Below are 17,068 nucleotides of genomic sequence, written 5' to 3' on the forward strand. Positions count from 1 at the left end.
GTAAGGTGGGGTTGGTGTTCAAGACAATCTGTTACAGTCCTGTGATGATTATTACGGAATTATTAACACTTAGACAACATTTTGATTCAGGTAGAGGTAAATCCTTTTTGCATTAATCTAAACACTATTAATCTGTGTCATATTGTATGAAATCATCTTATTTTTTCACATGTGTAAATTTAAAGTAATTGTCAAGTGCAAAGACACCTGGCATAAAATGTGAACAGTCAGTTACAAGCACCTCAAAATTGAACTTCAGTCAATGTGCTTAGTTACATTCCACTTCAGTAATTTGGAATACATTCAATTTCATTTGAAGCAAATGACTTATTCAGAATGTGATTATAATGGTATCCTGTGTTGTGTCCTTAACTTGAACACATTTTCCAGTATATTAATATTTGGTGATAGCGTACAAATTGATTTAAATAGATATACAGTAATTCAACACCTACATGCTATATACTTGTCTAATGCTTTGGTTGGGAATCATCCTAGCATAGAAAAATAAAAGTAGTTTGTCAGCTCTGGAACAAACTTACTTCCTGCAGTGACACAAGCAGCAGATAACAGGTTTCAGTGGTTGTCGAAAATGATTCAGAAAAACAAGTTTAGCAATAGCGTTATTCATGTCGAACTAAACATGGTTTTTACTCTAAAAATACACTGATCTCACCACCTTAATCAAAAGTAAATGTAGGGCAAATGCTATCAGTAACACGTAAGATTGATTCATACCATAGCATGTCATTATATGACGAATGATTATCTTTACTACACTTTATAACTATGGAATATATGACTGCAATGGATGGCAGTGGGACATAAGCGCTCTCCTCTAAAACATAGTTACTATCAATATGATTCAACCTATGTGACAGTCATAAGAACTGGAACATTGAGTCAAAGGTTCGCCTGTTAGAAACCCAAATTTCTCAGATATTTCCTCTTTTACACGGTGAGTTAACATCCGACTGCTGAATAACCTCATGTTGCACAATAAACTCAGATGACACTTCGTCAAAATGCAGGAACCTTTTGAAAACGAGCTTAAACCATCCTGATTCCTTAACTATCTATCTTATCCTCCTATCAATTTTCGCACCTTCATACTCATTACTATCTAACTCTTTGTTTCACTATTTGCTCACAAAATGTGCTCATGTATATAATTGTAGTGCATACCTACATACAGTACATAGTATGATGTGTATTCATATTTAAATTCAGGGGAGTATCAGTACATTATAAACCTTGAGTCATGCTGCATTTGTTCTCTAATTACAGCAGTTAAGATGAATGAAGTGGACCAAATCGTTGACCTCAGTTGGTCTCCTGGTAACCTGTATTCTTATCACAGGCTTATCAAAAAACAAACACCTAACTGTTCCACATTCCTGAGCATTTCATAATTGACTGGTAATATCAACATGACCTGGTTTACTGTAACATTTCACTGATAAAGAAATGTAATTTTTAATTTGACTGGCTCAAGTGTTATGGTTGATTTAATGGAACATATTTTGGGTTCAGTTTCACCTTCACCACTCTCTGATCTCTATTCTAACTTTAATCAGTTGTGTAGCTGCTTTACTGGTGGAGACAGGTTTGAAAGTGTCTTCTGTAAATGGTGAAAAATGCAGTTGAAATGCAGCATCATGTGGTTTTTTTATTTGGCCAATGACAGACACAGCTTTATGACACGTAGTCCTGTGGGTCAGAGTGGTGTGTTACTACCATGACCACGATGACAATGCTAACATGCTGATGCTTAGCACTTGTAATGCTCATGATCACTGTCCAAGGTTAGGGCGTACTAACATTTCCAGTTACAGCTGAGGTTAATAGAAATGTTACTGATTTAGCAGGAATTCAGCCATAAACCAAAAACTTGGAAAAATTTGAATGTTGACCTGATGATGTTGCTGTATGAAAAGTTACAACTCATCCTCAAGGAGAAATGAAAGCACTACCTGATTCATGATCTTCCATATTCCCAGTTGTTGTTGACATTTTTGGCAAAATCAAACAAAAATTAACGAAATGTGAATGGAAATTTCGACCTCATGGCTCACAGAGCAAAAGTTAAGGGACCACAAAAGTCAGTAGGATTTGTCTTCTGAAGACCATGAATATCTTTACAAATGTTCATGTGAATCCATCAGCTAGTTGTTGAAATATCTTGGCCTGGACCAAAGCGGTGGACCAACAAACTGACATTTGGCTGTACTGGGGTTGGGGCAGTAGTTCTGTACTGCTTGTGCTCCTGTATATTCTGAAAGTTCACTGTGGTTTCATAGAGCTCTTCATGTCCTCATGTCGAAGGAATATCCTCTGCCTGTCCACAACAGGATGGCACAGGGCTCAGTCAGCGTTTTAGATGGCACATAAACAGTCCTGGGGAGAATTTGTCGATTGCAATTGATTTTAACAGATTACAATACAGCAGATACAATACAATACTCAGTGTTGTTACTTTTGTATTTTGATTAATTTAGAATGTAACTGGCAGTAAATCTTAAGTCAGGTTGACCTCTATATTAAAATAGTATCCTTGTGTAAATCATTTGGCAAACCGCCGAGCTTGGTCGCTGCCCCCTAGTGGTTTAAAATGATGGGGATGTAATTGCTGTTTTTTCAAACAGCCATCACTGTTTTCACTGGACAAGTCCATTTGTAAACTTTAGTAAGAGAGGCTTATTTTTCAGCAGCTCCCACGTCTATCTTCATATTTACTTACTCCACCACTGACAAACTATAGGGTGCTTCTGTTTGTACTTAAGATTTACAGTTTGGTTAAAGAGTTTCCATCTGTGCAATCTTAGAATGAGCAATGAAAAACAGCTCTTACAATGCAACTACAGTTACATGATTTTTTAAAACACAAAATCATAAACACTCAATGGACTTAAAATGACAAAAGCAGAATTTTTTGTGGTCTGTATTTGGAAAACTTTGCCCATGGGTTTTATTTGTTTCTTTTCTTGTCATACATAAATACACGTGTGCACTTTATTTGTGGCGGAGCATATAAATACATTTCATTTTGTTTTATTTTTCCCCTTAAAAAACGTTACATTTTAAGTTGTTGTTACTTCTAGAGACGTTGAACGCACACTGACAATGACGACATCCAGCCTGACTCTGTGATTGGCTGGACGGCCTGTAACTCAACCTAGCTGCCAGGGCAGGAAGGGGCGGGACAAAACAATAGAGGAGGGATATGGTGCTATCATCATGGCGGGATGCATGAAAATTATAAACGGTTTCATTTCTGAAAGTGCCAAATTAATGTTTTTTATGGTGCTTTTGACCAGTTTACTTCAAACCTCACAACAAGCTACGGGTAAGACGCGTTGTTACGAGGCAATAACAGAGACTTTAATTGATACATTACATATTTTAAGCGGGTATCGTTGCTTAGGCTAACTCATGTTAGCTTACGTTTGGTCTTTGAAACTGTATGTAAGTCACTTGATGATAAGCCATTTGTGCAGCTTATTCACACGTCGCTACGACCTGTTATCTTGTCCTGTCTCTGTAAACGGGAGACGTCTAATGTAATTCCATCTTTTGTTTTGCTGTTGTAGTTTTAAGCTGTAACGTTATATACATCTGTAAAACCTTAACGTTGCTTTAGTTCAGCCCGCCCCGCCCTCAGGTCATTCATGCCAATTACAAAGCAGACACTGGGGGTTTATCTTGGGCTTTGGGAAACACTGACCAACGTTTTTCAGCATTTTATGACATTTTAAAGATTAAACGACTGATCTAGCAATCAATCATTCAAAAAAAGTAATCAACTGTAAAACTAATCGTTAGTTGCAGCACTGTTTGTTTTGCAGCTATGAAGATCGGTATGAGGGATGTAACAATAATATTAACACTGAATCGTGTATTTTATTCAATATAACCTTCCCCAGCTGTTCATATTGATTTAATTTATAGCATAGTACTTTTTTGGGACTGTCAGAGAGTGTGTGTGCCTGTATTCAACCCAAACAAGGCCAAAAGTTTAATATCTGAGTCGACATGCACTTACCTGACATGCTATTTTAATCAGGATTTTAAAGCTTGATCAGGGAAGGTGCTACAACTTAACTTCAGCTAGACGCTGCTGTACTGTTTATCTAGATGTTTAAATGCTTATCTATATGGTCTCTGTTTTATTAAAATATTATAGCTGTATGAAAATCAAACATCATGATATCTTTGACTAAATACCTTGTTATCCATATTGCATCACTGCATATTTCACAAAATATTAATACAATAATATATAGTGTCATATCACAATAACAATGCAATATTGCTATTCTTTGCTACAATGCAACATTTTTTGTCTTCGGTATGGACCACTGGTAATGAGACTGAATGCTGTGTAGAGCAGATCATTTAGGAAGTACCGAAGGACGGACTAATGCAGTGTTTTGGTCTTTCATAAGCTTTATTATACAAAAAATAATTTGTAATGCCAGTGTTGTCCTTCAAATGAATGCCTTTAACAGAACGGATATCTTTTTAATTTGTTGTTCATGTCGCAGGCTTGTTTGACATTTGTCACTTTTCTTGTCAAACCCAGGTAACAAACCTTCAGTAATTGATCTCGAGGATGGAGAGACCTATCTCGTGTCAGGGTCCAACAGGTTCTGTTATAAAAACTCTGTAGCACCCACCTGGAGGCAGACATGGACAAGAATTCAGGTAAGTTACATGAATGATGCCTGCTCCAGAATTAAGTTAATCTTTAATGCACTTTGTCAGTTATGAAATATTTAATGAATTTTGCCATTATGAAGTTTTAATCACACTCTTCCTCAGTTTGGATATCTTGGGGTCAACTTCGAACAATTCTACAAACTGTTCACATCTTTTGTGATTTCCTGACAGGTCAAAGTGTGGAGCTCAAATGTGTTTAAGACTGTAATTGTGGAAGGTGAGGAGGAGCTGCAGGAGCTGGACCGCTTCACTTTCTGGGGCTGGTTCCAGAGCTTGTTACGCGAGCGGCACAATGAAACCTCTATTAACATCAGTCTGTTCAGCAAGAAGACGTGCTTCAAAATCGAGCCTGCTGACAAAACTACGTACACTGTCAAGCCACTTCGAAGTAAGTGGAAAACAAACTAACACAGCTAATTCGCTGGTTATCGACAGATATAACAGGGCCAACATAATGTTCTTTTTTCCTTGCAGAGTTTGATTTCTATTTGTTTTTGGTCTTCCTGGCCGGAATGATGTTGTTCATCTTTGCAGACTCACTCAGCAGGTATTTTTTTCTTACTTATGTGCAATTGTTTGGATTTAACTGCATCTTGGTGTTTAATTAGCCTTTTTTTTCCTTCACACAAAGGAGTCAAGTCTTCTTCTACTCTGCTGGTATGAGCACCGGCATGATCGCCTCTCTCATCATCCTCTTTTTCATTTTAGCACGCTTTTTGCCAAAAGTAAGTTATTTCTGTATCTTAAATATCATTAATTTTGTACCCAAATCACTTTGCTATGGTACTTAATTATTGAACTGTTTGTGTTTTCTGTTCCTACAGAAAAGCCCTTTTTATGTGTTGATTGCTGGCGGCTGGTCATTTTCTATTTACGCCATCCAGCTTGTCTGCAGGAACCTCAACGTAATTCTGCGAGAACACTGGAATGTGGCATTAGGTACCGACCCATCAGGATAACAACATAACACACATAAACAACATTTGCATATCTCTGCACTGTGTTGGTTCTTCTTAAGCATTTTTTAAAGTCAATCCTTTTTTTGTGTTTTTTGTGTCTAAAGGTTATGTAGCAGTTGTGGGATTCATCAGTTTTGCTGTGTGTTACCGTTACGGTCCTCTTGTGGATGAGAAGAGCATCAACATCTTGTCGTGGACGCTGCAGCTGTTTGGGCTGCTTCTGGTTTATTTGGGGATTCAAATTCAGCAAGTTGCCTTCGCCATCATCGTGGCAGCGCTGTTCTCCAAAAACCTGGAGTATCCAGTCTTACTGGTAGTTGCTGCATGGAGGTGTGTGTTCAGAATCTTGCCAGAAGGTGGCAGAAGAGTGCAACTGATAGTCCATTTTAAACAGTTCCTATTGTGTTCTGTCACCTCCTGCAGTATGAGGAAGCTATGTGGTTGTTAGCAGCAGTGTAACACATTCATTTAAATTTTGGCAAAGTGTGTTTTAAATATTGCACAAAATGGCTTTTATAATTGATCGCTATCTTTTAAGAGTCAATTGTTCTTTGGAAAATCTTGCATGATGTCAGCTAATTTCCACCTTTGATATTTACCATGGTTGACTACTGAAGCTTAAAGCAGCTATTTAAGAGCCTGTGTTATTGCATTTTTGCTGTGGAATGATTAGTCATTTCTCATTTCTTTATTGCTTTGTGTTGCAGGAAAATGAGACGATTTTTTAACTGGAAACTGGAGCCACGTCGCCTGTTGACTGAGGAGGAATATCAGAAGGAGGGAGAGGAAGAGACTCGGCGTGCACTGGAGGAGCTCAGGAAGCACTGTAACAGCCCAGAATTCAGCCCATGGAAGGCGGTGTCCAGGCTTCAGTCTCCGAAAAGGTGCATGTTGTGATGTTTGTACCCGAGTTTCATTCTTTCCTCTGAGTTCTTGTAAACAAACATTATCCGTTTTATGAAAGGTTCAAACTGAGGTAAAAGTTTCAGGTGATTTACACACTAATAAAAAACAATTAATATTGATTTTATATTAAATATTAAATATTAATAATATTTATTATTATTCTATATGTATTTATTATTATGCTATATGTGCAGTATGTAGGTACCCCTGAATACCAGTACAACAGTGATAATGTTGCTGATATTGTCACTTTAATTCACAGATTTGCAGATTTCATTGAAGGGTCCCCTCACTTGATGCCAAATGAGGTGTCTGTCCACGTGCAGGAATATGGCTTTGGAGGATCTTTTTTTGAGGATGAATTTTTTGACACAGACGACGAGGAAGACGAGATCAAGCCTATGATGAAACCAGAGTGAGACAGCACAGTATTGGAGACATATGGAAATGGAAACAGTTGTTATTTCCTTTCAGAGAGGTGAGCAGAGAACAGCTCTCAGTGGCTCCTGTGCAAAGTTCCAGACTGACTTTTCAGAGGAGGGATTAAGAAAAGCCTGGATTGTCATTTCAGCCTCAAGAGCCACATTGCGTCTTGGCTTTCAGGGCAAAAAAACAATCACAAGCAGAACAGTTTGGTCCGATCTGTTACCAGCAGAAAAATGCATTGTGTAAAGAATGTGCACTAAAGCCAGATCTCTTCTTTTTTGGGGAACAAAGGCTTCTGTTAAAATTGTGTTTCAGTGACTGAGACCAGGAAGTTAAAGCTTTTGAACTTGTGTGATTGATGGTAGTTTGTGTTGTCTTTAGTCATATCTTGGAGGAGGTTTTATGTTTTAATTTTCAAAAACATGTTGCGTTCACAGCCTCAAGGCTCTAAATGCGATCACTGAGATCTAAGGGGAGCATCCAGACGGCGTGTGTAGTACACCATGCGTTAACCTTAAGTCTCGCCTCTGAATGGCAGCGTGATGGGGTGGTTAGTATTCTAGCTTTCTGCTCGGGGAGAAAAGTTCATTCAAGTTTGTATTTCACTGTTTTCATTTTAATGGACATACGTCAGTGGAAGTGTCTGAAGGTATTTTGAATAAAAAAATATGTTTGAGCTCTGACATTTGTTCACATCATTGTGTTGGATGCATCTGAAGCTAAATATCTGAGATTTTATTTTTCAGAGTCGGTGCTATAACATTTTCTTAATAGAACTCTTCAGCGAGTGTGTTTCTTGAAGTACCACACTTGTTTTGAAGTACTTGAACTCTACTAGATTAGTTACATTTTATTCTACTTTCATTTCTGCTCCACTACAATTTCAGAGGAACACATGTAGCAACTTTTCACTTTGCATATCAAGGTTTTACATAAAGATATGATAAATTTATAAAATATGATGCAGTTATAGATAAAACTACCTCTTTCAAGTATTTCTTGCATCAAGACATTACTTTGGTACAAGTAAAAGTGGTAGTATTTGATTTTTTGAAGTATTATTTAGGTACAGATAAAAGTAAATTATACATATATACTGACCATGGGTACGTCTGATAAAATAAGTTATGTTGCATGTAATCTGCAAAGTACCTAAAGTTATTAATTAAATAAAGTGGAATAAAAGTTCAAATATTTGCCTTCAAAATGTAGTGGAGCAGAAGAATAAAGTAGCAGAAAAAAAAAAAATACTTAAAGTACACTTACAAGGTCCAATCTGCTGCCTGATGACTACTTTTACTCGTTATACATTAAGTACATTTTACTGTAAATATTTCTTCACCTGAGTTTTATTAATGCTTTATTAATGCACAGTCTGTTATATAATGACACCTGGGAGGAGGATGAACATAAATCTGTGGAATTTCCACTTTACAAGCAGCAAAGAGCTGAAGTACATTACAGCTGCACATGCAGAAGCTGTATTTTACAGCCACAGTTTACAGTTGTAATCTGCATTTTTCAAAGTCAGAGTCATTAATGGCATCTTTTGTTCATCCACAAATGAAGCAGCATTTTACTCTAAAAACCCACCTCCTGTGAAAATATGACCCTTTTTTTCTAAGAGGTCTCAGGAAGATCTACCATCTGCAGAGAAGTAAAAATTTCTGACCTTTCTCATATCTGCTCTTTTCAGTTTAACATCTTGTCATTGTGGTACAAGAACACAGTGATGACTGGAACACATGGCTCAGTTTTAGATATGCAAGGTAAATCTAGTAACACATCAAGGCTTACTGAGTTCACATTACATTAAAAGTGGAAGCAGGAATTTGCTGTTCAAGTGAGATAGCGTTATCTTAAATTAGGTGGCTTTCAGTAAATGATGGAAAATATAAAAGAAACACTATTCAGCCTTTATCTTGCACTCTTTAGTTTCAGTATGCCTATCTGATGACCTTTAGCCCTCTGTGTCCCACTACTGGCTTCTTTACATCAGTGTGACTGTCCTCGTAACATTCAAAAGCAGGGAACACCCCAATGGTTAGGCTTGATTACACAACATGTATGAACCGAGTGACCGTACTAGCAGTATTTGCATGCAGACTCAGTTGACACAACAGAAAGTGTAATCACATTCACACACTGTTGCATTTCCTGTGTTTACTTCCCCAAAAGACACGTCACAAACAGGGAAACCTCACTGCAATGCAAACACCACCACGTTGCATGCGGAAGGGGGGGAAACCCTTGGATACATGAGCATATTGCAAACACTGTGACAGCCCCCTCATGGTAGCTTCATGTAAAGTGTCTGGAGTTCCCCACATCAAACAAACTGGCCCACGTTTAATTAAATGAGTCTGACAAACCTCCACACAAACAATTTAGCATTTTTCAACTAAAGATCAGACATCCATGTGTGCACACCGTGCAGTTATCACTGCTGTTTTCATTTTATAAGCGAGGAAAGACATCCAGCTTTTAAAGCAAACAGTAAATTACATGATTGTGTGTATCATAGCAAAACAAAGATTGCAGTGTTTATTGTAGGCATGTAAATGCGTGCTGCATGTAAATCCTTCATAGTAAATCAAGAAAAAAGCATTAAAGAAAACTGAAACTAACTGCAATTATTACTTGAAAATGGACCAAAATGCCACAATGAATTCATTCACATTAATGGAAAAAGATCCAGATGCAGTTTTACAGACGTGCAGCCAGCGCAGTTTATAAGAGAAAAACTAGAATCTCTGACAGGGTGATGACATCTTAAAAATAAGGAATAAATGTTACATTCTAAAGGAGTGCAGTTCAGATTTGCTCTTTCTTGAAGCCAGGAGCAAAGTGTCTGGCTTATGATAAACATACATCAGGAATGTCAGTAAAGAAAAAAAATTACTTTCATGAAACAGCAGCAGTGCATTCATGTGCATCCATAAACCGCAAATTCTTTATATTACTCCACACAGACAGACAAATCCAACTGGTTCTCTTCTCCCCAAACTCTAAACATAAAACAGTTCAGCAGAAATAGAAAACTACAAGTCCAGTGCTTGTGGTTAAAAATCCAGTGTCCTGTCAGTATTTGTTGATCCCAAATAGCCGTACTCCATGAAACTGAGGCAACTTTGGGAGGAGGACGCTAAGGAGGGAGCCTGTGTTGATGAAGAAATGCGTGGGATCGTATTTTGTGTAGAAACTGGCGAGAATATACCTGCAGAGAGAGAGAGAAATGTCAGTGTAGCATCCACACATCAAAACAAACACAGATTCTTGAATACAAAGTGAAAATAAACTCCACAAATGACCAACAAAAGCCAACTTGCGTATACCTATTACATTACTTGCCCACGGCCCCCACCATTGTTTTTCTTCTATAAAAATGAATACTAGTCCGACGACGACTGACACTGCAATTACAAACTGCTGCAGGCGTCTACCCCGTGCAGCAGCGGGGCTGGCAGCAGAGTTGCAGCACAGAGTTACAGCAGTGACATTTCACTTAAGACATAACGAGAGTGAGGACAGTTGAACAACAAGATGATGGCGGAGGATTTGTTGTCAAAGAGAAAAGCCAACACGCCCATTTGACAACCAAATGCCAGTGGGGAATGTGATAAAGTTATTGAGGGAAAAGGAGTTGCTACCTCACTGAGAAGTTGAAGCTGTAGAGCCTGTTGCTTACAGCTCCTTCATGTTCATTTACTCCTGAATACTGAATAAAACTGCTTCCTGATATATTTCAAATTTATCTGCTCAATAAATGCTGATAATGGCTGCTGATAGTGGTGCCAACGGAACACATTGTACTTTCTGTGACTATCATAATTCAAAATGAAAGTCAACTTTTTTCTCCAGTTAAATGGTCACTGGCTTGAAATGAGAAGCTGACTTTAGTCTACCACTGTATGAAATCAACTCATTGTTACTCAGACGGCTCGTGTGCAGCTCACATTGGTAGCATTGGCAGATTTAGCACAAGAGATTCTGAGAATGGAAAGAATGTCGATTAGCCTCGAGTTGTTTCCAGATATTCTTAAAAGAAGTTCAGAAGATTCCCAACCGCTTTAACACGTCATTCAAAAAAAAACAAAACAGACCCACTCCATGTAACCTGCAGGTGTACATACATACATACCAAAGTTGGCATCATAATGAAAGAGAAACTGCAAACTGTCCAGCGCTGCGGACGACTTCTTAACATGAGCTGACAAACATACTTACAGAACAATTGGTGAGATGGTGAGGAATTTGCGCGAAGATGTGAACTGGACACCGTAGTCCATCTGTTCCCAGTGTGTGAGCAGACGAGCTTTGCCTTGGTCTGGTGTCTCAAAAGGAGTGCCCTTCACTGTGTGTAGAAACAGGTACATCACCTGCAGAGGAACAACCACACAGAAGACATGCATAACTGCTATCAGCCACAAAGGCAGATATGTTTCACTGGATCATTAACTGATCCAAGGATCTGTTCAAAACAAAATCAAGGAGGACATTTATCCAAACCATCATAATGAACATCTGCAAAGCTCCTGTATTTATGTGCAGGCTTGCCACATACTCAGTACTCAACAGTTTGTTAAATATCACGACAAATGCTATACTTTTATTTTCACCTCCTGGCTCTATTCAGTCTAAAATGGTTGTGTGTGAACATGATTTTAACTGACCAGGTTGTGAATGACGTTTGTGAGGGTCCAGACGAGCGGCACGGTGAAGAAAGGAATGCTGAGCAGGACGATGTGCAACACGACGGTCAGCAGCATGTAGGTGAGCCATATCCCTCTGCTGTTCATGACCCTCGTGTTGGGATTCACCTCGCTGTGAGCTACGCCCACATTCATCCTGAACACAGAGGGAGAATGAATGTAAGAGTTCAGGAGGCCGACAACAACAAGAGGCACCCACAGACCTTCTGCTTCTCAAACACAATGGTAGCTAACAGGACAAATCTAAAACTTCCAAAGAAAAAAAAGTAGCTAAACTTCAGTCAAATGGTAAAATAATTACAAGTGATGAGGTTGATCTGCTGAAACTATGTTACTGAAATCAACACTGTTGACAACACGGCTTTTTCAGGGCCGATACCAATAACTAGAAATCAAGGAGACTGAAAACCAATACTTGGCACCGATATTCGTTTGCAGTAAAAATTATAATCTTTGTGTGATAATTACAAACGACCAGTGATAAAATACACCTAACTACAATTTCCTCAAGAACTGTTCTAGAGAAGAATTTCAGGTACTTTACTCAAGTATTTCCATTTTCTGCAATATACTTCCTCTCCACTACATTCATTAGATGAATGTATCTCCTAGTTACTTTGCCAGGTCAGATTTTTCATTGTTTATAGGTTGTTAACTGCGATGTGTTACCAATCAGTTGGTGTTGTGGACACTGTGTGAGACAATGATGCATCAGAGCATGTACAATTTTGACATGTGTTCATTTTATCACCAATCTGACACATAATTCGCAATCGCCCTGGGCTGATAATCGCTGTTGAACACAAGATGACTTTTATTTTGAAGTATACTCATCATAGGAAATATAATGTGTTCATTTAGCATCACTGTTGTTTATCAAAAATGCGCTCAGAGAGCTAAACAGTAGTCATTTTTTTGGCATTTTCTGACAGTGGATCCATTTTTAATATGTCAGGGAGTAGTTTTATTCAGTCTGTGGGGAGTTTTGGCACGCAATATAACTGGTGTAAGCCTGACTTCTTGGAAGCCTAGTTCAAGGTGTAAGTAAGTCATTTAACAGGAAAAAATACTTGCACTGTCAAAAACTAATGTGCATATATATACACTTTACTTCTCTTTGCATTTTTTTTTTTTTTTTTGGTCAAATGTGAAGAAAATGTAAAATCTGCTTGCTTTCATTTTATATTTCTAAGCTGTCAAACAAATCAAGGAGTTTGAAGACATCACTTTGATCAGTATAAACGATAAAATGCATCTTCATAACAACTCTGGGGTGGGATATGACCCCGCCCGGCTGAATTGTTCTGGGTGAGTAAACACGCGCTTCCTCCCCTTACAGGACTCCTCAACATCACTCAGCTACATCTAACCGCAACAATCACACATTACCCAACACAATAAGTTAAGATAAAGTTACGGTGAATTTCGACAGTGAAAACCGTAAAGTGTTTATGCCAGTAACCGCTGACTAAAAAAAGCCCGGACTTCAGCTTCACAGTTAACGGTCAGTAACTTATAACTAACGTTAGCCTGCTAGCTAACCGTTGAGCTGCTACCTACAGGTTAACATGCTAACGTCACTCCAGAGTTAATCTGGATGTAACGGCTACAGGCCACACGTTAACTCCGAGGCGGACAACGGCTTCTGTTAAACTGCGATGAATCAGCCTCTCCCACGCGGCATTGCGAGGTTTAAAACTTAACATTTCAACGGAGCAAACTTTACCTTCCCGTGTTGTCGTAGCTCACCAGGAAATTCCTTGTTTTTTCTTTAACCCCGCCTTCGTTTGCTTTTGGGCTTGTTCCTCTGCAGCGAAGCCAGCTGTCAAAACTCCAGCCGGCCGGCTCACCGCCCGTCCGCAGCACCGGAGGCAGGTAAACAGGTGAGGGGGCGGCACTGCAGAGAGCACAGTCCTCCAAGAAATTCCCAGGACCACCATTAACCTCCCGAATGTGAGGGATTAGTCACTAATATAACAACCAGCGAAATGTCATTACAGTTACAGAATACAAAGGGATGAGTGTTCCAGCTCCGCGTTCAGTTCACCTGCAGATAAAGTTTAAAAAGCCATACTTAATTAAAGAAAATATATGAATATGTTATATTAATCAACAAAATATCTATATCTTTAAATATTTTAATTTGACCCATACCAATAGTAGCATACTTGAGTCTCAGAGTATCTGTAATTGAATGTTTTTAAATAATTTTCAGGCAATATATCTAATATAAGTATCAAAAATACCAGTAAAACGTAATATACATATATTTATCTACATATATTTACATGTAGATAAACTGTATAGCTTCTATGAATCATCCAATTACTGGCCATGTTGATAATGGGATCCAACATCAGCATTTCTCAAATTATTGGTATCTGTTTTGTTTTTAAATATGATTGCTGATAAAATAAACAATGCAAGTTTAGTTAGACAGATTGCCTCCAGTGATGTCACTCAGTGGCTAAGTTGCATTGTGGGTAATGTAGGCTACAGAGTTTGAAAGGGAAGAGGAATGTGAGGAATAAAAATAGTGATCTCTCTGGTTATGCTGTCACTATAACCTGCTATATTTGCTCCTCAGGTGGAGTTTGAAAGGACCAAACATTGAATCCCAGTAAATATTGTAGGTGGGTTGTTAATGCATCTATCAACACAACCAGTGCAGTTATTTTTTAGAACTGTATTTTATATCCAAAAGTTTATTCAAAAGATTATAAATGAGACCATTTACTACAAAGGAAAAAAAAGGGAAAGCATAACACACTAGAGTCCAACATTACAGCTGATGTTGGCCTATGACATATAAATCGTTGTCAGCCAACGTGAAAACATTTTGTTTTTACAGGACATCTGCAGAGAAAGGTGCTTGAGGTGACTTAGAATTTTTGACAGAAAAAGGACATTTCAGTGACGTTTACTGTTTCAGTTTACTCATTTCATTAAGGACAATAAAGGTTCATTGTTCATCTGTTAAATATCCCGCCTCCATTATACAGATGTCACAAATGTTAGATGACCACAATTGCGGGATCATTGCATGTGTTTACAGTGTGTTTACATTGCCGCTATAAGGATATTGGAATTTCTTACCACCTGGTATCGGTTTCGACATCAGCCCCAACAGCTGTGTTGTGGGTCGAGCTCTCATACAAACAAAATGTCAACAGTCTAAAGGTCAACAAGATGTTTGGCATTTAGTGGTTGGCACAAAAGGGGTTTGAAGCCGGTGATGGAAATTACTTGAAATGTATGGAGATATTCTGTATTACTGTATTAAGTATTGTCTGTGTAGCCTGATATAGCTTTTCTCTGTAACACAGAGCGCTGTTGTTGTCCAAAAACCAGTAAACACATCAATACATCATTCTGCTGCACCTCATGTACATTAACCTGCTGCAGTAAATATCCAACCAAAGCAAAGTGTGAGTAATGCGCAGTTGTTTAGGAAATTACTGAGCATTTTTAAAAAGTAGACTGAAAATCTTGCAGCTGTTTTTAAAGACACAATGTTGGTTTTCTTCTTTTACAGTGAGCCTAACACTTCACGTAGTGTGTTCAAGTACAGTATCAAGGTACTTGTGTTTTACCTGAGTGTTTCAATTTCATTATTTGGACCATTAACATATATTATAAACTGTGGTGAATCCTGCATTATTGGCTTTTTATTAGCATTATTGGCAACTTTGTTGCTTTGAGTTGTAGAGGGACCCATGTCAACATACGTACGATTTGGTCCTCTTTACATCATCAAGATATAATTTAAAGGGTAACTCCACCAATTTAGCACATTGAAGTGTGTTTAAGGGTCTTGGAGAGTAAACTGCACATGTGAAAACAGCAGTATAAAGCCTTCTGTGGCTCCAGAGGAAGCTGCAAACACTGTATAAAATTTGTGGTGTCTGCCTTTAAAGTGAAACTCTCACCAAAATGCAGCCTAGGCTTTTTTTTGTGAATGTATATGAGTCAAACCCTCGCGTAAAAGCATAATAATGATGAAAGAGGCACTTTTAAGATTTACTGTAGTTTCGTTTTGGGGCAAACTCATTTTCAATGGGGTGCAGGGGCACTTGTGCGCTAACATCAAAATCGCTATTTTTAAAACACTAAGAAGGCTCGACACAACATGAAACTTTGCTCGTAGTATCACCAGGGTCACCAGTAGCACCAAACTTCAGCAACATTAGAGACAGGGTCCCAGTACATATTTCGAGGCATCAAACATTTGATATCGTTGCCGGCTTTGTCGGAAAAGATAAACAAAACTCACCACCCGAGAAACCTCCTTGTTGTGGGGAAGCCCTGCGAGTCGATTACCGAGTGCAGTAGAGTCCCGCAGTAATGATATTCACTGAGCTGCGGAACTCTACTGCACTCGGTAATCGACTCGCAGGGGTTCCCCTTAACGAGCCTGCAGCTGGAGAGGTGAGTTTTGTTTATCTTTTCCGACAAAGCCAGCAACAATATCAAATGTTTGAATGAAGTTGCATTTGATGAAATAACTATAAAACTAACAGAAGCATTCCATCATAGGAGGACCGGCTGCAGCTGATGGGACCCTGGAGGTGACAGCAGGTGTGTTTTTTAGTATCTCAGCTTTTGCCCCACGGCCCCCGAAACAGGTTAATCCGGCCATGGTTCAGCTCTTTGACTCTCAGAGGCAAATATTGAACTTTTTACCGCTTCTTACTTTGCATATTCAGATTTTATGTAGAAGACATATCATCATTATTTGCTGACCCATGAAATACGAGGAAAGGCGGCTGAGCAGAAAGGCTTCCCGGAAACAAGAACGATGTTTAGAGAAATCAGATAAGGAAGTGATGTATTGTTCACATTAAACATGGATTACATGTGCTGGAAAGGAAATCAAATGTCCTGGGAGATGTTGAGTTGAGAGTTGAGCAGTAAAGTCGAGCAGGACGAAGACTGAGACTTTACTGGTATCTATGGTAAATGATTGTTTATTATTATTTGCTGCTTGAGAGTAGCTGAGTTGTTTGTAGACAACATTCTCAATGATTTAGCTAATAAACGGCAGCTTGTAAATAAGGCTGTAGTGGTTTATTATGAATGGCTCGATACTGATAATGAATCGATACTGTACTATATATATATATATATATATATATATATATATATATATATATATATATATATATATATATATATATATATATATATATATATATATATATATATACATAAATCAACATCAACATCTTCACACTGATGCAACCGCCCAGCCTTTGATCGGGCAGATGACTCATGCCCTTGAAAATGACAACAAAACCACACGAGCCGTTACTGGCACGCAGACGGACTGCTTCCCTGCAGCTTCTG

At 38.4% G+C, this 17,068-nt stretch overlaps 2 protein-coding genes and 1 long non-coding RNA gene across 6 annotated transcripts; 2 read left to right on the forward strand and 1 right to left on the reverse strand.

Annotated features, from left to right (window-relative positions):
* The first annotated feature begins 3,192 nt into the window (after nucleotides 1-3,192).
* nemp1 (nuclear envelope integral membrane protein 1) lies at nucleotides 3,193-7,693 on the forward strand. The gene is made up of 9 exons (XM_037103128.1): nucleotides 3,193-3,346; nucleotides 4,583-4,704; nucleotides 4,891-5,107; nucleotides 5,194-5,266; nucleotides 5,351-5,444; nucleotides 5,544-5,658; nucleotides 5,783-6,008; nucleotides 6,386-6,562; nucleotides 6,847-7,693. The coding sequence occupies exons 1-9, from the start codon at nucleotides 3,238-3,240 to the stop codon at nucleotides 7,001-7,003; spliced, it is 1,290 nt and encodes a 429-aa protein (XP_036959023.1). The 5' UTR covers nucleotides 3,193-3,237; the 3' UTR covers nucleotides 7,004-7,693.
* A 1,460-nt stretch (nucleotides 7,694-9,153) lies between these two features.
* ormdl2 (ORMDL sphingolipid biosynthesis regulator 2) lies at nucleotides 9,154-13,599 on the reverse strand. 2 transcript variants are annotated; one of them, XM_037103168.1, is made up of 4 exons: nucleotides 13,472-13,599; nucleotides 11,684-11,857; nucleotides 11,238-11,389; nucleotides 9,154-10,227 (listed from the first exon to the last, which is right to left on the reverse strand). In XM_037103168.1, exons 2-4 carry the CDS (start codon nucleotides 11,855-11,857, stop codon nucleotides 10,092-10,094), a joined length of 462 nt encoding a protein of 153 aa, XP_036959063.1. In that variant the 5' UTR covers nucleotides 13,472-13,599; the 3' UTR covers nucleotides 9,154-10,091. The 2 variants fall into 2 exon arrangements, with proteins under 2 accessions (XP_036959063.1, XP_036959062.1); XM_037103167.1 differs by having other exon boundaries at nucleotides 13,449-13,583.
* Nucleotides 13,473-16,838, forward strand: LOC119022385. Of its 3 annotated transcripts, XR_005075897.1 has the most exons (5): nucleotides 13,473-13,605; nucleotides 14,310-14,355; nucleotides 15,049-15,150; nucleotides 15,258-15,300; nucleotides 16,259-16,838. It is a non-coding gene; the product is annotated as an uncharacterized LOC119022385 (long non-coding RNA). The 3 variants fall into 3 exon arrangements; XR_005075895.1 differs by having other exon boundaries at nucleotides 14,310-15,150; XR_005075896.1 differs by lacking the exons at nucleotides 15,049-15,150; nucleotides 15,258-15,300.
* Nucleotides 16,839-17,068: the final 230 nt, after the last annotated feature.

This window comes from Acanthopagrus latus, chromosome 7 (genome assembly GCF_904848185.1).
Source record: "Acanthopagrus latus isolate v.2019 chromosome 7, fAcaLat1.1, whole genome shotgun sequence".
NCBI lineage: Eukaryota > Metazoa > Chordata > Actinopteri > Spariformes > Sparidae > Acanthopagrus > Acanthopagrus latus.

Bases quoted from the DNA above. Each gene is read 5' to 3' on its own strand.
- ormdl2 (XM_037103168.1), bottom strand. From the start codon at position 11,857: ATGAATGTGGGCGTAGCTCACAGCGAGGTGAATCCCAACACGAGGGTC. The intron at 11,390-11,683 runs GTCAGTTAAAAT...GTTCCTCTGCAG, and splicing joins CAAACGTCATTCACAACCTG to GTGATGTACCTGTTTCTACA. The intron at 10,228-11,237 runs GTAAGTATGTTT...CTCTCTCTGCAG, and splicing joins ACCATCTCACCAATTGTTCT to GTATATTCTCGCCAGTTTCT.
- nemp1 (XM_037103128.1), top strand. From the start codon at position 3,238: ATGGCGGGATGCATGAAAATTATAAACGGTTTCATTTCTGAAAGTGCC. The intron at 5,267-5,350 runs GTATTTTTTTCT...CTTCACACAAAG, and splicing joins TTTGCAGACTCACTCAGCAG to GAGTCAAGTCTTCTTCTACT. The intron at 6,563-6,846 runs GTGCATGTTGTG...TTTAATTCACAG, and splicing joins AGGCTTCAGTCTCCGAAAAG to ATTTGCAGATTTCATTGAAG.